Source organism: Sinocyclocheilus anshuiensis, unplaced genomic scaffold (genome assembly GCF_001515605.1).
Source record: "Sinocyclocheilus anshuiensis isolate Anshui unplaced genomic scaffold, SAMN03320099.WGS_v1.1 scaffold2233, whole genome shotgun sequence".
Taxonomy (NCBI): domain Eukaryota; kingdom Metazoa; phylum Chordata; class Actinopteri; order Cypriniformes; family Cyprinidae; genus Sinocyclocheilus; species Sinocyclocheilus anshuiensis.
Window position 1 is genome coordinate 180,673 of NW_015551120.1, and position 22,783 is coordinate 203,455.

A 22,783-nucleotide genomic window follows, 5' to 3' on the forward strand; every position below is an offset into this window, starting at 1 on the left:
GCTAAAAAGCCATGTGTTTACTGTGAAACACAGTAGAATTGAATTATATCAATTGATTGTGAAATTACTATTACTAATTACTATATTTCTGTGCCAATCCATGTTAATTTTTACCCGAAAAATGCGCTGTCACTTTAATTCAGCGCGTGCAGCACAGCAAAAATAGACTCGGTGCGTAAACGATCGCTGCACTGCTGCAGACGCGCCGCACCTGGAACGCACTGACGGACCGCAACCGCGTGCAGTGTGAAAGCTCTAATCCGTTAATATGGTTGCGTAAAAAAAACCGCAACGCACACGCACTGCAGACGGAGTACAGGTGCATCTCAATAAATTAGAATGTCATGAAAAAGTTCATTTATTTCAGTAATTCAACTCAAATTGTGAAACTCATGTATTAAATAAATTCAATGCACACAGACTGAAGTAGTTTAAGTCTTTGGTTCTTTTAATTGTGATGGTTTTGGCTCACATTTAACAAAAACCCACCAATTCACTATCAGTCTGTGTGCATTGAATTTATTTAATACACGAGTTTCACAATTTGAGTTGAATTACTGAAATAAATGAATTTTCCATGACATTCTAATTTATTGAGATGCACCTGTATGTGTGAAACAGGCGTAAGTCTATTTTTGCTGTGCTGCACGCGCTGAATTAAAGTGACAGCGCATTTTTCGGGTAAAAATTAACATGGATTGGCACAGAAATATAGTAATTAGTAATAGTAATTTCACAATCAATTGATATAATTCAATTCTACTGTGTTTCACAGTAAACACATGGCTTTTTGGCTAGATTTAAAACAAGGAAAAGTGCACTTTTAGATAAACAAGGCAACATAATAGATGCACGTGTGGTGGTAGAAAAACAAAGTTCTTTAAGACCCACTTGTAATAAAGATTTAAATGCAAAAGAAAAGGCACGGAGAGTCGACTGTTTCTGTTAGTGGTGAGTTTTAATTTAAAATGTTTGTGATAGCTTTAAAGTAAGAAAAGTAGGCTGTATGCTGTGTTTCAATGTGTTGCCATTTGCTTGAGCAACTTATTATAGAAACCTAGAAGTCAAATGCATGAATAATACGTTGTTTATTTATTGAGTTTAAACTAATGTCTATGAAAGATTGTTACTGTACTGTTATAAAAGAGTATCACAATGTTGAAAAAGCTTCTTTTTTTTTTTTTTACATGATTTGAAATCAAAATAATGGATAAATGCTTTGTTTGTGGCCTAAACAACCGCGGATCAGTAGCGGACTGCAAACACGTCCTGTGTGAAAGCGCAATGAGTCTGTGCTGCTTCAGCACCGCATACCTAATGCACACGGACTGCATACGCACTGCAGACAGAGTATGTGTGAAACAGGCGTTAGCCAAAAAAGTGTAACGGCTAACGCTTCCAGTTTGCCAGTACGTGGGAAAGGAGACCAGAGGCCTTTTTTTTTTTTAATGGATGTCAATGGAGGAGAGGCTTCACTACACTGAATAAACAGCTTTTTAGAGGAAACAGCTTATCATTTAATGAATCGACAGCCTATCAACTAATCTCCAACATCTTTTACACTAAGCAATACTTTTGGATTGAACTATTTTTAGAGTTTACACTGGAACAAAATGCCGTTTTATAAGAGAAGTCACTGATTTTTTGCAACAGGTGGGATTCAGATTATAGCATTTCTCATTCATTCCTATGGTATCCTTAAACGGCGATAGGGGTTATGCACAACAGACTTCCGTATTCTGTTAACCTGGTCTCGCCCCTTCCGGTTCAAGCGTTTTGCATATGCTTCGTTAAATATGAAGCAGTTTTACTCAAGATGCCTTCAAAGTAGATACCAAAGATTATCATAACCAATGTCCATCACATATGCGGAATGATATCTAAAAGTTTTTTATTTTTATTCTTTTCACTAACATTTATATAAATTTTTTTTATAAAACGTCAACAATAAAAACAGCTAGCTTGTTTAACTGGTTATCTTAAAAATCCACAGATATCACTATTATTTATTATGGCTGTTAGCACGTTCTCCAACAAGTGGAAGCGATGAGACCTGTTTTCCGGGTTTGGTCAGGTGACGTTTGACATACAGTGGGTACGGAAAGTATTCAGACCCCCTTAAATTTTTCACTCTTTGTTATATTGCAGCCATTTGCTAAAATCATTTAAGTTAATTTTTAATACTTTCCGTACCCACTGTATAGCCTATCGAGTGTCGCACAACTGGCGTGTTACAACACAGGCTGTAATGTGATTGGTTATTAAGGCACACGTGATCCCAAGTTGACCGTTAGGCTTTCTCCAATAGTAAGTAATGCAGACCCTTTTATCTCCCCATAGTAAGAAAATCTCTGCTATAAAGTTACAGGCAGGTGGGTTTGATCAAGGTTGAAGCTAAACTCTGCAGGAAAGTGGACCTCAAGGGCCAGAGTTGAGAACTCCTGCGCTTAATGTCTCTAACTCAGATCCCATGGTAGGTAATTTGGGAGTAAGCATAATAGCAGATCACATGCTTCCACTGACCTAGATTGAAGCAATGTCAAGCTGTTCTGCCAGTTGCAAGTTCTGCCACTGAATGTTCCTCAAAAAACCCTCTTGCTTGCTCACTAATACCTTTTCCTGTTATCATTGTGCCCTTCAAGCATATAGAATTTCATCTAGTTCGCCTGCTACCAAAATCCATGAACACACATATATCTTAATGCTCATAGGCTATGGTATGTACTAGCCTAAGGCAATCTTTATCAGAAAGGTGAAATTCTCGAACAGTGAGTAGGTGGGGTAGAGAACCAGTGCATAAAATGGCAGTGAGGATATTTTTGGTCTAGTTTTTACAGGCCTGACTGAGAAAGCAAAGCACAGGCAGATCCCCAAGACACCAGAAGCAGACCAGGCTTTCAAAAAGCTTAAGGAGGTCCTAGATTCAGTGGCAGTGCTTGACTGACCTTGTGGCTATCATTTCTGAACATTAACTGAAAAGTCTGATTGTAATATCATATTTGTGTTCACATTAAAATTCATAGGCTTACAATACTTTTGGGAAACATAAAATAGCACTAATGAGGCCTACCAAGTTTCATTTCATTTCAATATGCCAAACCACCAGAGCACATGTTCTTTATTTTCCTTTTTTCCCCAAATTGATTCATTTTCAAATGATTAATTTCTAATTATTTTCATAATTATGTAAAATATCTATAAACTTCTTTGCAACAAATGTTGCAACATGCAATGTTTCTTTGCAGCATCACACATATTATTTACCGCAATGCGGTTTGCTGTGTGACCTCCTGACATTTTGTAAAATGTGCATTTTATGTTACAAACATGTTTTTCATTTCTGTGAGTAACGTTACTGACAGAGGTTCTTCATGCCACAGCTCACATATTCAATTAATTTACAACAACATTATCTCTTACCTGAGACAAATACTCTTCATGTTCTTCATGTTTCTCTTTTTATCCAGTTAGCTCTTGAGAGCTAGCTATGTAGTAGTCACTTTGTGAAGTGCAAAAATAAATTTGATTGGTGCAGAATCTTGATGCTTTAGACCAGAATTTTTGACTAGCAAGGGATTTGTTGGGTCTGACACAATGATTTCATATACACTCACTATCCACTTTATTAGGTACACCTTACTAGTACCAAGTTGGACCCTTTTTGCCTTCAAAGCTGTCTTAAGTCTTCACGGCCAAGATTCAATAAGGTGTTGGAAATATTTCTCAGATATTTTGGTCCATATTTACATGATAGCATCATGCAGTTACTGCAGATATGCCAGCTGCACATCAATAATGTGAATCTCCTGTTCCACCACATCCCAAAGGTACCCTATTGAATCAATATCTGGTGACTGTGGAGGCCATTTGAGTACAGTATAGTGAATTCAGTGTCATGTTCGAGAAACCTGTTTGAGATGATTTCAGCTTTGTGACATGGTGCCTTATCCTGCTGGAATGATGACCATCTTGACTTGCTGTGCATTTGGAGATGCTCCTGTGTAATGGTTGTGTGTGAAAATTCCAGTAGATCAGCAGTTTCTGAAATACTCAGACCAGTTTGTCTGGCACCAACAACCATGTCACGTTCAAAGATACTTACAGTATATCTTATTTCTTCTCCATTCTGATGCTCAGTTTGAACCTCAGCAGATCGTCTTGACCAGGGGTGTCAAACTCAGTTCCTGAAGAGATGCAGCCCTGCAGAGTTTTATTTCCAACCCTGCTCCAACACAAATACCAAGTAGTTTTCAAATAAGCCTGAAGGACTTGATTAGCTGGATCAGGGGTGTATTCCAGAAAGCAAGGTTAACTTACCGTCACATATACCCTGAACTCTCAGTTGATTAACCCAAACCTTGCTTACTTGAGGTATGTTGGTTCCAAAAATGCATCCAGGAGCAGGTTATGTTCAGAGAATAAGTTGCTATGGCTACTTGCATACGATTTTGGAGACGTGAGCTCCAAGCCATCAGCGGGCGCTCAGTGCTCATGTATCCGCCGAGAGCAGCCTCACCTCAGCTAGTCCTTCTGACATTTGCCGCTGGCTCTGATGTAAAGTTGTCCTTGTCATATTTCATTTTATTATACATTCAGTGACGATAATCAGAGTATATGTGCACATATTACCTAAACCACATATATTAATATGTTTTACATTTTTTTGGCGTTTTTTTATGCCTTTTATTTAGATAGGACAGTAGGTCGACAGGAAGCAAAGTGGGTGAGAGAGAGAGAGGGGGGGGGTGGGATCGGGAAAGGTCCACGAGCCTGGACTCGAACTCGGGACGCCCGAAGTGCAAAGGCGCTACATGTCGACGCGCTGCAGACGAGGCCATTGGCGCCGACATGTTTTATATTTTTAAAATGAAAACGAAAAGGTTTGTGTTTTATATTTTGAAGAAAACGAAAAGGTAGTGGTGTTTGATATCATTTCGTTTTATTGTAATGAGTGTGCGTTTTTGTGGCTATTAATATTTTAAATGAAACAGAAAAGAGGCAATGCTGTTTGATATATTTCGTTTCACTTTAGCCTACATTCCCCGAACTACATTTTTGCGGCTATTAATATGTTTAAAAGAAAACAAAAAGAGGAACTGTTTGATATCATATTTTGTCGTATTGTATAAATACAGTTAGGATAAGGTGAGCTGACTGACGTTATCAAGTATGCTGCTGTTCCATTTGCAGAATTACCGGACTTGCGTCCTCCCGTCCTCGGGAGTTTGCACTTCCGAGTCGAACTTGCGAAGTCTGAACTACCGAGGACGCAAGTCTGAACTTTGCGTACTTGGTATTGAGAAACGGCCCATGTCTATGTGCCTTGGTGCTGCTACCATGTGATTGGCTGATTAGATATTTGCGTTAATGAGCAGTTGAACAGGTGTACCTAATAAAGTGGCTGGACATATGTTTGCTTTATAGTTGACTGTTAGCCACCCTGCTTTCCAAAATATTGGCATTAGCATGGTCATCAAAAATCCATATCACTAGTGCAGTGGTTCTCAAACCCGTCCTTGAGTACCCCCAGCCCTGCACATTTTGTCTCCCTCATCTATCACACCTGATTCAAATCATCAGCTCATTAGTGGAGACTGCAAGACCTGAAGTGGGTTTGTCAGATATAGAGAAATATACAAAATGTGCAGTGCTGGGGGTACTTCATGGAGAGGTTTTAGAACCACTGCACTAATGCATCCCGTTGTTTTGGTGTAAAATTTCAACTTCTTTGATTTTCATAAGTTATTGCAGTCTCTACCATCAGAAATTGATCTCCTAAAAAATTAACTGGTTTATTCAAAATGTAATGTCTGTCAAGCCTTTAAGCCCATACTGTACAATATATTTAACACTTCCCAAATAGTCTGCACTAAGGACCACAAAAATCATGTAGAACTCAAGTTGATTTAAAAAAATAATAATTATTGCACTATTATGTTATGTATAGATAGTATCCATCTATCTATCTATCTATCTATCTATCTATCATCTGTCTGTCTATCTATTCATTTATTTGTTTGTTTACCAAATTTCATATTTATTTGTATTTTTTACCAGATTGTGTTGTCTGCTTTACTTATTTTCTGGATTCTATGTTTTATGTTTTAATCGTCATAACCAAAAGTGATGGTAAGCAAATAGATACACAACAATATAATCAATTTAATCAATGAAAATATAACAATTTATTTACAACAAAACATTTTCCTTAAAACAATGATTAATTTAAACTTTGATGATATATTACTTAGATAAAGAAAATTGTCATTTTCTTGTGTGCTCACAACAGGAAATAAAACTCAGGCTCATTTGATTTGCATATTTGTAAGGACACATGGGGGAATAATCTGGTAACTGTGGTAGCGGTGTTTCCACAATTAGTTCTCTTGATTTGAACACTTTTAACTCCAGAATTTTTATCTCTGAAAAAGACAACACTACACATTTTGCTATGTAGTGACAAATCAGTCATTTGCAGAATGGAGAATTCCTAATGGTTGCACCAGATGTTGATATAGAGCATTGACTTGCATGGGGAGAAGCCTTCTGTTCAGTTAATATATTTCTTTGACAGAGTAGCTTACAATTCTCTATTCCTTTTTAAAACTGACAATTGCCTTAGTGATGGGCTGCTCTGGGAATTCAGGCAAGCTAAGCAGAGGAAGGAAAGAGAGTAGCAAAAGATAGCAAGTAAAGGGGCAATGAAAAATGTAAGTAACGTTAGCAGGGCCATAAGCAAGCAGGCATGCAGGCGAGATGGAAGAAAGTGAGGCTTGGCTGAAAAGGGAGGAGGGAAACAGAAAGGAAACTAAACATTGGGGGTAGGCTGCTTGAGAGAGGGAACTGCACTTAAATAAGAGAGGAAGGAAAAAATAAAAGAATAAGAAAGAGAGAGAGAAAGGAAGGAGAGGGGAACACAGAAAGGACTGAATAAGGGTATAAAGCAGGGATCCTCAATTCTGGCCCAGGAGATCCATTTTCCTGCAGTTTAGCTCTAACCCTAATCAAACACACGTGCGCACCCTTACATAACAAAAATATATATACTGCAAAATATGTGATATATTACATAATACATTTCCATATATGGGAAACTATTGCTTATATTTTTCAATATACAGCAATATATGCACTGACAATGCATGGCTATATATTGATACATACAAATATATTTAAAAATGAAGACAAAAATGCATCTAATATTGTATTGATCCTTTATTGATTACATATTGCACATACATGTTCCCATATAAATGTGAATGTACTGTATGTACACACATATACACACACGTTCACAGAATGAGTTACAGCAGATTTCTAGTTCCCAGCATGCTTTGCTTCTGACTCTTAAAGGAGAGTACAAATTTTAGAATTAAGTGTTATTGCATGTGTTTTGCTCAGTATTATTATAGGGGGAGATCTGTTAGTGTTTAATGTTGTGTTATTTTGACATTTAAAAGGGTTTCTGGTATGTGTAAGTTTGTGGGATTACCATTGTGCTGAAGAGTAGAGCCTCCATATGATATCACAGACTCTTCTTGATTTTATAAAATGTCTCAGGTTACATATGTAACCATGGTTCCCTGAGTAGGGAACGAGACACTGCGTCCTCTGGGGTCGTTATGGGGAATGCCTCGTCGTGACCCGTGTCTGAAGCATACATTGAAAAAACACCAACTCGTTGGCCGGCGACAGCCATGACGTCACTACCGGTGCGACTATAGTATAAATAGGCGCCGGGAGCACACATCATTCACTTCTTCGTCTGAAGCTTGCGTCCGCAGCATGGCAAGAAACCTAGAGGTGCATACCTGCTGCTGCCATAATAAAGACCCATTTCGAATGTTTACGTGCTTTTCTTCTCTTTCTGCTCCCAGTCGCTGTGGTGGAGCAGTTATGAAATATTGTTCTTTTAAATACTTTCCAGCATTTCAGAAATAAATGTGTATGCAAATTACACCGAAGTACAATGTTACCTTACGGTGTTTGGGAGTGCTCAAATAAACACTGAATTTTGAATCGATTTATTCTCCTAAACTCAGAGATGTGGATTCAGACGGCAATTAAATTACCACACGACCTTGGTGTTTGTCAAAAAACAGTAGGTAATTCGGCCGGGGGTGGTGAGAGAAAAACATCGACATCCTGGATTCGGACGGCATTAAAATCACCAACTACCCCCCCTGTAAATGGTGAAAATCACTTACGTCCCCCTGAGAAGCAATTACCATCCGAATAGGGCTTTAGTGTGTAATTAAATAATTTTCTCCATTATGGAATATTACACAAATCGTTTAGTCTACATAGCCCTTTCAAGGTATAACAGATATTTGTGCTTACAGTAATGCAATCATTTCTCTTCTCGTTTTGTTAGTCTATATGAATTATGGAGTGAGAGGGAAGCTGTCTTTAAGTTATTTTTGTTCCATTTTGCTCGTGTATAATTTAATCTGCTGGTTGCTGGTTGCACAACACAGAGTGCTCTCAGTCCAGGGGGCTCCCAAAGCCTAAGAGACAGCCAGAGTTGCAGGGCAAGCAAAAGGGACCCATCATTTCTAGCACCTCACCCTGTGGCATGAACTTCATCTCCAGGGCTGATCTGAGAGTTCACTTCATGTGCATTTCAACATGTCATTTGAGAAAACTATCGCCAGATACACACAGAAAATCAAAGGTCTTCACTACAACTCCCAAAATAAAAGTTTGGTTTAACTTGAAGAAATTATGACAGAAAATAATGTAATTCTCAAAGTAATAAAAATAACACAGTTTATTAAAACATTATTTTTTAAGGAATATCAGACAATATCACAATTTTTCATCAATGTATTCATTTACAGTGTAAACCTCTGTTGTTTGCCAAAACTGAAAGGAACTGTTCAAATTCCGTTTGATTACATTTTAAAATAATAATAATAATAATCGTTTTCTGCATTAATTTGATGACTACTGTGTGTGTTTTTTTTTTTCGAATTACTATTAAAAACAAAATATTATGTAAACAAAACAACAAAGAGCAATCACACAAGGAGCAGAACTGTGACAGTACAGGCAGAGAACATGGGAAGCTCCGGGATGGATTCTACGGCTGAGAATGAATAGGCAGAGAACACAAGGAGCTTGGAGACGACTTCTGTGGCTGTGACAGGGGAAGCAGACAGCTCGGGAGGTTCCGTAGCAGAAGCGGACTCTGGGACATTCTTCTCAGCTATTGCAGAGTGTTTGGGAGTGGATGCCACTGCCTCAGTGCTGGAGGAGTCAGATGGGGAAGTGTTGATCCACAGAGGAAAATAGAAGGACCTCTGGGACCACTGGACCAGGGAGCATTATGACCACCGGACTTAGGACCTGTAGGGATTTCATGAACAGGACACTGATACGCCACTGAATCACCATCATGAGGCTTCGAATTAATTCAATCAGGAGTCAACAAAGCTTTCTTTGTATCAAGGTAGTAATTAATTCCCTTACAAATTTAAGTAATCAAGTTATCTACAGACCTTAGGAGAAGATCCCTCCATAATGGTATCGGCCATGGGGCAGCTGATGACAGCTGCACTAAGTCTGGGAACCAAGTTTAGTTCTTCCAAAATGGGGCCACCAGGAGGACTGAGCAACCGACTTTCCTGGCCCGTCTGATGACCTGAGGAAGCAGGGCAATCAGGGGGAAGGCGTACAGGCAAGAGCTGGGCCAATCGTGGACCAGCACGTCTCGCTGCATGGAGAAATAAGTTGGGCAGTGAGAGTTGTCTTCTGAGGCAAAGAGGTCGACCTCTGCCCTCTCGAAGACAGACCAGATTTCCTGAACCGTCTGAGGATGTAGTGTCCATTCTCCTGGAGCTACATTGCCTCTGGACAGCATTTCTGTTCCAAGGTTCAGACTGCCCAGCACATGAACCGCTCTGATTGAGAGGAGTTTGCTCTATGCCCAAAGTAGGAGGCGTCGAGCCATCCTGTAAAGGGAATGTGACCTGAGACCACCTTGGTGGTTGATATAGGCTACCACCGTCATGTTGCTGACCAGGATGTGGTGCTCCCTTAAGGCTGGCAGAAAGGTTTTCAGGGCCAGAAAAACCACCATCATCTTGAGGCAGTTGATATGGAGGCACCGCTCGTGGATTGACCAGGAGCCGAACGCCGGATAGCCCTCTAAAAGGGCGCCCCAACCCTTGTTGGAGGCGTCCATCATAACTACCTCCCTCCTGGTTGGAACAGGCGAGAATCTGTCCAAGGGGCCACAGCTTTGATACAGCGATGGGTCACCCTGACGTAAAACCGGCCCAGGCGCCAGGCGTGGGACGGGACATGGGCTTTGAGCCAAAATTGAAGAGGCCACATATGAAGCAGGCCTAGAGGAATCACAGAGGAGGCAACTGCCATTAGGCCAAGCATCCTCTGAAAAATCCTGAGGGGATGTGAAGTCCCTGGCTTGAAAGATGCTGCCAGTCGCTGAATAGCCAGGGACCGTTCCGGCATAAGCCATGCCTGCATCTAGTCTATCACAGTGCCCAGAAAGACCGCTCACTGTCTGGGAGAAAAATGAATCTTGTACAGGCTGATTTTCAACCTGAGGCGCTTCAGATGGCTGAGCAGCAGCGATCTGTGTGCGATTAGTTCCCGTTCTGATCTGGCTAAAACCAGCCAGTCGTCAAGGTAATTGAGGATGCAGATTCTGTCTCAGAGGAGAAAGAGCAGTGTCGATGCACTTTGTAAAAGTGCGAGGGGCCAGAGACAGTCCAAATAGGACTGTGTACTGATAGGCCACTCACTTGACGTGAATCTCAAGAATGGTCTGTGGCGGAGGGTCATGTGGATGTGAAAGTATGCATCTTTCAGATCCACTGTCAGAAACCAGTCCTCGGGACAAACCTGTGCGATGATCTGTTTCAAAGTTCTCTCATAAGAGAGTGATTCAGAAGTCTGTGATCTAGAATAGGTCTGAGCCCACCATCCTTCTTTGGCATGTGGAAGTAGCGGCTGAAATGCCTGACTCGCTGTTCGCTAGAGGTACTGTTTCCACGGCACCTATTGCAAGCAATGTTTGTACTTCGGACCGAAGAACATGAGCTTCGTTGTCCCGTACAAGAGTGTGAATTATACCTCTGAAACGTGGTGGCCTGCAAGCGAACTGGATCAAGTAACCTTGTAAAGTAAAGTAAAAGTAAACTTGAAAGACAGTGATGGGCTGCCCAAACCTTGAACCGGGTGGCAAGAGGTTCTAATTTTATGAATGGAAGTTCGCTGTACGAGGGCGGGGAATTTGCATTCACGAGAGTGAGGAGAGGAGAATGCTTTTTTGTATGTGGGTCCACCATCAGCGGTAAAAGGATAAAACCGCTCGATGCAGACGTGGGGTGCTAATCCTCACGTGTAAAACACACTGGTGGATCAGTGTGTTGCAGGGAAAGTGAAGCACAAAGGACCTATGTCGGCGTGAAATCACTCCAGCCCTATTTCTCAGCCCTGCGACTTCACAGTTTCATCCTCCGAGGCAACGTGAGCGTGGGACTGATTGGGTCACCTTCATTGAAAAGAACGAACCGTGAGCGAAGCAGAGCGATATACACGCTCTCATAATGAGAGTGATCTGCCTCAGTAAGCGTATCCCCAGCGTGAGCGTGGTCCAGGAGAGCGGCGCACTCAAAACTGTAGCTGCCAGCGATATAGAATCATTGGTGACAGCTTTCTCCTTTGATCCACCTAAAAAGATCGAACCGCTCGAAGCAGACTAGGGGTGCTGATCTTTACGTCTAAACACACTAGCAGATCAGAGAGCTGCGTGGAGAGTGTAGCACGCGGGACCTGTGCCGGCGTAAATCACTCAAGCCTGGTCGCTCAACCCATGAATTTGCCGTTTCTTCCTCCGAGGCAGCTGAGAGAGGAGAAATGGGAGGGGCGGGGTTGCCTTTATTGAAGAAAGTGATCCGCCAGTGAAGCGGGGACAGACTCGTGCTTCGCAGTGAAAGCAGCCTGTCTCACCGAGCACAGCCTCAGCGACGCACACACAAATATGAAGCTGTCAGCAATACAGAATCATTGGTGACAGCATTCTACTCCAATCCGCCTAGAAGGATTGAGCCGCTCGTTGTAATGAGGGACACTGATCCTTACGTGTAAAACACACCGGCGGATCAAAGTGGTTGGGGAGTGTGAACACGTGGGCTCTATGCCGGCGTGAGATCACACAACCTGTTTGCTCAGCTTCACGACTCACCGTTTCTTTCTCTGAGCTCGCTGAGAGAGGAGAAACAAGGGTGATGCCTTCACTGAAGAAGGCTGTCAGCGAGCGGAGAAGAGTGAAATTCATGCTCTCAGTGAGAGAATTCTGTCTCAGTGAGCACGCAGACTCTGTGTGGGCACTGCCCAGACAGGCGACGCTCTCACTGTGCCCTTCTGAGCCACACTCGCGGCGCAACATTTGAAACAATGTTGCTAGGAAATTTGCTCTTTTAGCACAGTTGTACAAATACCATAATTAAACTATAGTTAGTGTAGTGGTGTAGTGTGTGTAGTTTGTTTTTATTTATTTTTATATAACAGGCTAAATGTATTTAGTATTAATGAATAAATTTTAATAGTAAAACCATATGGTTAATTTTTTGTTAACGGAAGTTGCAAAAGTAAGTTACCCAGCTTACATAACCTTTCACAGTTACAGTAATTGTGTATTTCATCGGCTTAATTAGGCTAATAACATAAAAAAGCTAAGGAATCATATTATCAGGATGTTAAAATAAACAAAAATCTCACCTTTCAGAGCATACATTAATAAGGATGGCCCAGCCATGTTCGTCACTTTGTGGTTACCAGATTTCCATTGTGGTCTGTTCATATTTGCAGCGCGTTTCTGTTTTTATTTGTGTTGTGAGAATTTGCAACGTGTTTCTGTATTTGGCTGTGTTGTGAGAATTTGAAGCGCATTTCTATATTTGGTTGTGAGAATTTGTAGCACATGTGTTGTAAAATTGATGAAGATGTTTTCTTAATTTGCAGGTGTTTTTTTCATTTGCAGTGCATTGAGCTCTCTCGGCCACTGTAGTTTTCCCTATTTCATTAACAAAAATTGTTTCAAGCAAAGCCACAGCAGTACCATTGTGTTTCTCTCAGCAACATGCAGTAGTTATACCAAATATTTGTAATTCAATATGATACTGATACTTTTTGTTACGATATTAACTATACTGATAATTTCTTAAATGGGTATGTGATTTTTCTAAATAATATTCTATTTAAAAAATAATAAAAATCCTTCCATTTAAACCCAAATCACATCTACATAACATACTGGACATTAATAACAAATTTATCACAAAAGCATATATGAGCAGAATTAATGCTCTTTCTACCAATAATGTAAAAATAATCTTGTATTTTACAGAAATGTTGTGATTAAGTAATAATAATTTATTATAATATAAATATAAATAAAATAAAATTCATCATTGCATCTTGTTGTATATTTTTCTACAGGTGAAAAGTAGCACCACACCTTTCTGCCGTTCTCTCCATCTATCTCAGTTTATTGCAGAAGTGCATAGGCACAGGGTAAACTCCAGGGTAATGTTAAATGCAGCCTAATAACTGCACACATCACAAACCCATCTTTTAAGGCAAATGCTATATGTGGGTGTCATGTCATAGAATGTTTTTATGTTTTTTGTTGAGTGTTAAATACAACTTCAGTCGTATTAAAAATATTTTAAGTTAATTAGAACACTGTAATTTCCACAGTTATTCAAACTGTCACTGTCACTGACTAGCGCAAGTTTAAGCACTCTCTCTCTCAAAAAAACAAAACAAAAAAAACCTCTCGTTCCCATTCAAGTTTGGTCTCTCAAAATTGTGTCATCGTTAAAGTTGTGGAGACAAAAGTTGTGACAGCTTGAGGGAAAGAAGTTTAGGTGATGTGCCTGTGACAGGTCAATCCCTGCGTCCCCTTTCACCTAAACCTCACATGCTTAACCGGAGATGACTATTCGCCACGTTGAAGCACTACAGGAGTACCTCTACCTGCTAGCACCTCACCCCTCCCCCATCCTCCCAAAGAAATCAGCAGTTTGGAGAGAAGGCTTACAAAGGTGCACAGATCTTCATTTGCAGAATATGAGCAGCCCTTGCCTCAGAGCAGCGGCCAGCTGTGTACAGAGCACAGAGAAGTTCTGGTCGATCACAGTTGCTCACTCATTCACATGATATTGACAGTCCCTTGCCATAGAGAAGCAACCAGCTGTGTACAGAGTGCAGAGAAGTTCTGGTCAATCACAGTTGCTCACTCATTCACAGATGTAAGCAGCCCCTGCCTCTGAGCAGCGGCCAGCTGTGGGCAGAGCACAGAGAAGTCCCCATCACTTATTCATTCACACAATAGTAGCAGCCCCTTGCCTCAAAGAAACGGTCAGCTGTGTACAGAATTTATAAAGTTCCATTCGCTCGCACAAAGTAAGCAGCCCCCTGTCCTGGACCAGCGGTCAGCCGTGTACAGAGTGCAGGAAAATTCCAGTCGCTCACTCATCCACTCGATACAAGCAGCCCCTAGCCTCAGAACAGTAGTTAGCCATTAATAGACAAAATTCACTCACTCACTTTTTACGCAATGTAAGCAGCCCTCGGCCTTGGAGCAGAGACCAGCCATAACAGATAGAGAAGTTCCAATCTCTCACTCATTCACACAGTGTAGGCAGTCCCCTGCCTCAGTGCAGCGATCAGCCATGTACAGAGGACAGAGAGGTTTTCCGCTGCTCGCTCACTCATGCGGCATAAGCAGGCCCTGTCTCAGTGCAGCGGTCAGCTGAATAAAGAGCACAGAGAAGTTCCTGGCCACTCGCTGTGACGTGATGTGCCTCGGCCACTTGCTTACTCACATAGCACGCTCCCCATGTCAAAGTGGTGATCTGTCATGTATAGTAAAGGCATCCCACTTCCCCTGTGATGCAGTATAGGTAGCCCTGCCTCGTATAAGCACAAAATGCTCTGCCCGCTTGCTGTTTTCCCAACGACTATACCATTATTTTCAGTGTTCTTCCTCTATGCCCAGTGCTTTCCATGACTGTTTTCTACCCCAGCCTCAGCCTCTTGCACTGAGCCTGAGCCAGCTATGGATCTAGTAAGCTCAGTCAGGAAGTGGCGGGTTACACATACAAAGTACAGGCTGACCCGTTACAACTGTGTTATAAGCTATAAAACGCCTCAGTGTTTCAAGTGCACTATTAATGCTTACTATGTTCAGATAGTCCATATCAGGAGTGTTTCTGTATTTGCTTCAGAGGCACAGCGAACCGCTTTGCAGTCCCTATGATTGAGTAAACATTTCTGTGTACATACATGGAATTTGTGATCATGGCCCCTCTTAAATGAGTGGAGCTTGCATGCTGAACAATCTGGATGAATGACTGTTCAAGTTTAATTCAGAGAGTGTGTTTAACCATCACAGACTTCTGCTATCAACCAGCCAGAATACCCTTCTTAGTTGTGCTGTTTTTTCATACGGGTCCTGTTGATGTGTAGAGTACGGAACTGCTGCCGTTGACCTTGGCATTACTGTTATATTAGCAATTGCTGGTGACCACCAAGGTGAAGCAAACAGAGCTGAGACCCACCACGGTGGAGCAGGTGAACTGTAACACGGAGCACAGAGACGTTAGAAACAGCCTCTGTGGCCATAACTGGACAGGCAGAGAGTTCAGGGATGATCTCCGTGGTCGCTACATGGCAGGCAGAGAATTCACGGATAACATCTGTGGTCACTACATGACAGGCAGAGTTCAGGAACGGCCTCTTTTGCCATGACAGAGCAGGCTGAAGGTTCAGGGACTGCCTCTCTGGCCGTGACAGTACAGACAAGGGTTTATAGAGAGCCTCAGTGGCCGTGACAGGACAGGCAGAGGGTTCAGAGACGGCCTCCTTGGACATGACAAGACGGGCAGTGGGTTCAGAGACAGCCTCCTACTTTGGAGGAACTGTATGGGATGCTGCCCCCTGTGGAGGAGCAGTAGCGGATGCCGCCACCTCTGGAGGAGCTGTAGAAGTGTGTGCGGCCCACAAGATGGCATCAGCCATCAGGGGCAGTGCAGCTGTCAGAAGGAGGACCGAAAGACTTGAGAGCGCTGAGGCCGCGGGGATGCTGGCCACTTGCACCGACATCAATGGTGGGTCCGTCACATTGGAAATAAAAGACCTCAAACATCTCAAATGCCTTGGGACTGCCTTGGTAGCTTCAGGTGCAACGTTCATGAGAGCCGGAAACATTGGTGTGATGTTCATGACGGCTGAAGACTTTGACTTGGCGGCCATGACGGCTGAGGGCCCTGGCGTGGTGGCCATGACGGCTGAGGACCCTGGCATGGTGGCCATGTCGTGAAGCAGTTGTGGCATGGTGACCATGACAGGATGAGGCGCTGGAATGGCAGCCATGATGGGATGAGACTCGGGAATGGCAGACATGTCGTGAAGAGGCTCTGGAGTGGCAGCCATGACAGGACGAGGCTCTGTAGTGGAGGCCATGACACGAAGCTCTGGAATGGTGGCTATGTTGAGATCCAACTCCGCCTTCCCTACAGTGAAGGAGGATCCCCAAAACTGCAGAACAATGTCAATATATGTGCCAGGGCCCAACTGGGATCTTCCTCTGGCAACTTTAGTCTAATGTCCACATCTAGTCAAAATAAAAGTCCTAAACACAAGACAGGGGAACACAGCACTGGGATTGTGACATTATGTTTGAATATCTGTCATGAAAAAAAAATTTTTTATGAGAGGTAACATTTAAATCAGGAGCGGTTCTAGGATTTTATCCACAGTGGGGCTGAGCCCTCAGACAGACCATTAGATACAAAGTTAAAAATTGCCTAAATAAACGTTTAGTGATTGTGAAAAACATAATTATCTCACTAATGAGTTGAATTTAAAAACTGACATGTGTTTAAATTATTGTATAAGTTTTTACTTGAGTGTTGATTGTTATATCTAAAAATAAATAGCAATTGAATTTAATAGTTTAGACTCTTGTTAATTGTTGTTAATTTTAACTTTTAATATTATAGTAATATACCAAGTGATGAGGTTCCTGGCATATTATACAGTAGCTGAGAGATTGTTTTCCATAAGAAAATCTGACATGTACTTCACCTGAAAAAAAATATTCAAACAAACTGATATTGAATCAAATTGAGATTAAAATCTAATCTAATCAAAAGCTTGTGAATATGAATCAATTCATGAAATGTGTCAGTACCCAGCCCTAATTTTTATGTGCACAAGGAGACATAATGTGGCATTATGGCCCACACAGAGATCTGATCTCACCAGAGTCAGTCTGACCACAAGGCTATGTGGTTGAACTATTCCATTAATTAATATTGACGCAAATTACACCAGTTTCCGGTCTTAGGGGGTAATAATAAATAATAATAATAAAATTAAAAAAAATTCTCATCTACTTGATTGAAAAAGCAAAAGTTCAGCCAAAGCCAAAGTCAAAATTCAGCAGCCAGCTAATCAATTATTCAGTCTTGAAACTTTTAATATACATGCAGGATGGCTGAATGAAACTGTGTACTGGACTAGAATCTAAATTCCTCTTTTAATAATTGACTATGCCTGGGGTTTTTCTAATGTTCAAGAAACATTTTCTGCCATTGTGAACTTGAAAATCTTTTATTTAACTGCTGTTAGGCCATTTGTCTGATTAACTAGAAAAAAGTAAAGACCAATATTTTGTAAAAACAAAATAATTTATATTTGTTAAATCAGGAAGCCATGAGCCAATATGTTTTTTGGCTGTGTTTGACCTGTTTGACACCAACACAACTGTATGCATAGCATACACAGGATCCATTTTTGTAGATATCGCTTGTTTGGTAATGTTCTCCACACATGTGCTTGGACCGCCAATGATGCATATAAATGTACATGCCTCTCCTCAAGGTCACTATAACACACAAATATTTTCCATTCTGAATAAATGCTGTGCATTGTGAGTTAAGCAAAGTGTTATTTTAGGGAATGAGTGTCCACCCTTCTCTCTGGTTTCCACAGCCAAGGTCATCCATGCCAGGCTGTGCCGTCCTGCGATTAACGGTCTTGTCAATGTGTGACAAAAACCATTAAGATTTAGGTAGATAGTACAGCTGGAAATGCTGAGGATCACACTTTTTATTACCTTGACCAGATGGCTTTGCGGCACAGGGACTTAATACATGTGTAGTATGTTTGTGTGTGTGGAACAGTTATGTTGACTTCCTTTATGTCATTCTAACAATGAAACAATAAAGCAATACAGGATCTACCATCACTTCAAATTATCTGTGAAATTTTTGTAAGGTTTAAAACATTGAAGCCCTTGTTCAGCTCATTGAATCCATTTTAACACTCTCTCCCTCTTTGCCCCTTTAGCCAGAAGACTTTGAGGCTGTTCATTCCCACACCTTCAAGGCTAAGACCTTTAAAAAGGCCAAGAGTTGTGCAGTATGCAAGCAGGCTTTGACGAAGGAGGGCCTGGTCTGCAAAGGTCAGTACTGCCATTAGAACAGATTCTATTAGGTTACTAATACGTTGGCGATATACAGTACTAGGCTTCAGCACCTCTCCTTGTATATCTCATCAAAAATGGTCTGTGTTAATTATATCTGGTTATCCAAGTCTGAATTTGTATATTTGATATAACATTTTTCTTTAAAAAATGTGAAAGAACAAAACACCCATATTTTCTGTTAAATTTAATTATCTGTGCACAAACTATTAGCCATGCAAACGTAAAGTTACATTAGGCTGCTGTTTTACCCTACCTAGGAACTAGTGTAAACAAAAAGCCTTTTTGGATGGTAGACAAACAAGATTGAAGTGGGGTAGCTACTGGAGCTTGACCAAAACACCACAGAGCTTGACTAACTCACTAGCCATCTATTACTCTTTTGTTCCTTCCATCATCACACTGTCCTTGCCTGTTTCCTCTTTTTTTTTCTACTAATTGACAACATTTGTGATACAGTGAAATTCACTAAAATTGATGCATAACAGAGCTTCAAACACAGCAGAACACCTAGAAACATCTGGGGCCAGATTTACTAAACATTGCAATCCTATAAAAGTGACGATGGGATTGGAATATTCTACTAACAATGTGAAAGTCTACTAACAATGTGAAAATTGAAGAATACAGACACAGCCAGTGCATTTCAATAATGACGAATAATGGAATCTAGGAAGAGCAACGCAAATTAGCTTATGGTCCCAAATGAGCAGAGCCGATGATAATCAGGTGCATGTAATGTAACAACACAGGTGCAAACTTGGTTAAGACATACTTCTTTTTGGGCATTAGATAATGGTGCAAATACCAATAAGCTGACAACCTCAATCTTAGTAAATCACCTAATACTCTCCATCCATACATTTTCGTTTAAAAGGGAAACTCCTAGAAATGCATATGCAATAAGGTCAGCTGCAAAAACCATTGTGGGTATGCCTTTTCATTGCTAATGTTTCATTGCATGCTTTTACTAAATCCTAAATAAAGTTACCAAATAAAGTTTAACGCCAAGAGTTGTTAGTAAATCTGGTCCCTGCAGCATTAATTACAGCATTTTTAAAGAAATTATTTTGAAACCAACAAATCTTTCGGGGATTAAATCTATTGTTGTTAAATGAATTTCTTTTCATAAGTATTTGCAAGCAGAGGTTTTCTTACAGTATATGAGAAGATACCAAACTCCATGGTTTTAACACTGGAGAAAGCATAACAGCATAACGGTCCACTTGGATAATGTGTGCCTCTTAAACTAATCAGATTTGCCTTGACATCATTGAATCACTGTTTGTGGATAACTTGGGAGTAGCACCATAAACTGAATTGTTCATCACTTCTCTTATAAAACTTTTTTTTTTCTTGTAAAGTCCATATATAGCTCACTCCAAAATAAATATTTGTGAAACATTGAAGTTTAGCGGACAGGCTGTCAGTTCATTAAATAATAAGCTGTTTCTTCACAAAAGTTGTTTGCTCGGCATACTGATTCTTTCCTCAACATTAGGAATAGGCATGAGAACCTGCACACTCAAGTACTCAGAAGTGACAGCAATGATCAATCATGAAAATGAAAACAATCATGAAAACACTTTGATAGTGAAAATAGTTAAGTCTAAGTTTGTCATGCCAATCGATCATATACTGTACATAACATTATGGTAAACACTTGTAATATAAAATTGTAAATTATTTGTGCCTGTGTTTTAGCACATTGAGTGCATCTCTCAACTGTCTGCTCTACCCTCAAGTCTCCTCGAAAAGACAAAAGTACTTTCGGGGGATCTGGCGAAAGAACAGAGAGTGGATTGCCTTTGGTAACTCTACACTCTCATGCTCGTCGACCAGCAAAGAACCGCGTCAACAATGCTAGTCGACACCTGCTACTTCCATTGAAAGACTTTCGCCACCAAACCCCTAGGGAAGTGCTTCAGCTGTTAGTCAGGTTTCCTAGGGAATGGGCCGAACTACCTCCAGTGTAAACCGGTGGGGCTACTGAGAGAGTGGGGAGTGCCTCTCTCAGTTACTCTCTACAATATTCCTACAGTTCTAGCAAGGAAACGTAGATGCATATACACTTTCAGCCAAAGTGAAGGGAGGAAAGGACGTGACGTGTGGTGTCCCATACTTGGAATTTGTGCTCTGCATCCAAGTGCACACAGACAGCAGTGAACAAACCCAGAGCAGTGGGCAGCCAATGCTGTGGCACCCAGGGAGCAGTTGGGGGTTCGGTGCCTTGCTCAAGGGTCTCACCTCAGTTGTGGTATTGAGGGTGGAGAGAGTGCTAGATATTCACTCCCCCCACCTACAATCCCTGCCGGACCTGAGACTCGAACCCACGACCTTCGGGTTACAAATCCGACTCGCTATCCATTAGGTCAGGACTGCCCCAGACTGAGAGTGACTGAGAGTCAGCCATTAATGCAACTATGTCCACTTTTTATACTCTGTCATTCCATTACTCATCATGAACCATTAGAAAAGGTGTTAACATAGTCCCACTATGTCCACACTATCACAGGTATATACTGAAGGGAAAACAGATGAGGAAGTGGGATGCATGTGGCAGTAATGCACACTCTCTTCATCTGTACAAGTCCATTTGTATGTGATAACAGGGAAGCACATTGATACTACCTCCGTACTTCTTGTACTACAGAAGGGTAACATATAGACCAGTGAGACACTAACAGCGGCCAAGCTCAGTCTTCCTATTCTGTAACTACCCCTTCCCTCACGTATCGCAAGGGAAGTACTTCTATCTTTATGAATGCGAATATATAGGAAACACATCTCCCTTCGCACTCCAAATAATAGACAGGGTGACAGGTGAGGTAGTTGGACGTGAGTGGCAATTAATTAATTAATGGAAAGAAAACTATTTGCTCAACTGTCCCTTCACCCATCCTTAAACCCCCTCTCCCTCCTGGGTAAATGGTCTAAGTTGACTCAGAGTGTCAGTAACTCAGGCTACTGTGCTTACATACTGCATTTATTATATCTCAAGGATTCATTGTTTTAAATTTTTCATGTTTAGTATCATTAATATCATTAGTATCATAGTATCGCTGAGGGGTGTTTCTCCCTCTGGGTCTGTGAGAATGTTTTCCCTTCTCTGGCCAGGTGTGACCCTCGGGTCATGAGATCCTGAAAAACCAATGGGTTTTTTGTGTTTTTACATCTGACTGAAAGTTGTGCTCATAGAACACACATTATAGTTGTTTGAGCTACTACATGTACATACAGACTAGTTGAGTTTATTCTTAAAACACATGATTGCTTTTTACTGTAAGTGTTATATAAAACACTTAGGTAAAAGGTTGTAGATGCTATCTGTCTTGTGTAAAATTAAAATAACTGTAATACTGAAATTGTCCAGAAATTTCAAATCACATGTGTGACCACGTTAAATTTGTTTGTCTCCTGTGTGGAACACTTGGGTATTTCCCATATAGCTACAGTAATCCATGTACAGGAGCATAGAATTGGCTGCAATGTGATTCACAATTGCATTATCCTTTCTGAATTGGCTTCTAATTGTTTTATTATGTAATTAGAATGATACATTTTTATCTGACAAATAAAATGTTATATTTGTTTTATTCTGAACTCTCCTGAAATCATTATGATTAGTAGATCATGTGGAGGCTGATGTTACCTCAAATCTGTGTCCAGGATAGGACAGACTAAAGGCACATTACTGAGCGTGTAGTAGACATGCCATTGGAGATCTTTTGAATTCTGTATATCACTGACTTAGAACAAAAAATTGTAGGTTGTTAGGTCACTTCAATACAACTTGCTGAGCAAGCAGTAGGCAGCTATCTGAAAGGTATAGGTTAATCTTGCACCCTCTGACTAAGTTCGGATTGGCGAGTTTGTGATTGTGAGATCCATGTACGGCCAACGTGAGACTCAAATGCGACATCAGGTCCTAATGAACGAATAATTGATCAAATATCTAAATTAATGAATAACCATTATTTGTGATCAGTTTTTAATTAGAAATACAGTCTAAATTTACTTGTACCTGAAAAAAAAGTACCTGAAAGCCATACTCAAGTAAAAGTACAGATATCTTACCAGAAAATTACTTTGGTAGAAGTTGAAGTCACCGTTTAGAATATTACTTGAGTAAAAGTCTTAAAGTATGTGATATTTATTGTACTTAAGTATGAAAAGTATTTTTAATCTTAAACATACTTAAGTATTAAAAAGTAAAAGTACAAGTAAATGGAAAATGGAAAAGCAAATATATATATA

At 40.8% G+C, this 22,783-nt stretch overlaps 1 protein-coding gene across 1 annotated transcript in view; it reads left to right on the plus strand.

The window, feature by feature from the left end:
* The window catches only part of LOC107663075 (tensin-like), a 95,503-nt gene that overhangs the window by 25,868 nt on the left and 46,852 nt on the right, over nucleotides 1–22,783 (plus strand). Inside the window, exon 2 of the mRNA XM_016453227.1 lies at nucleotides 18,391–18,505. Within this exon, the coding sequence (XP_016308713.1) occupies nucleotides 18,391–18,505 (115 nt within the window). The remainder of the gene's footprint in view (nucleotides 1–18,390; nucleotides 18,506–22,783) is intronic.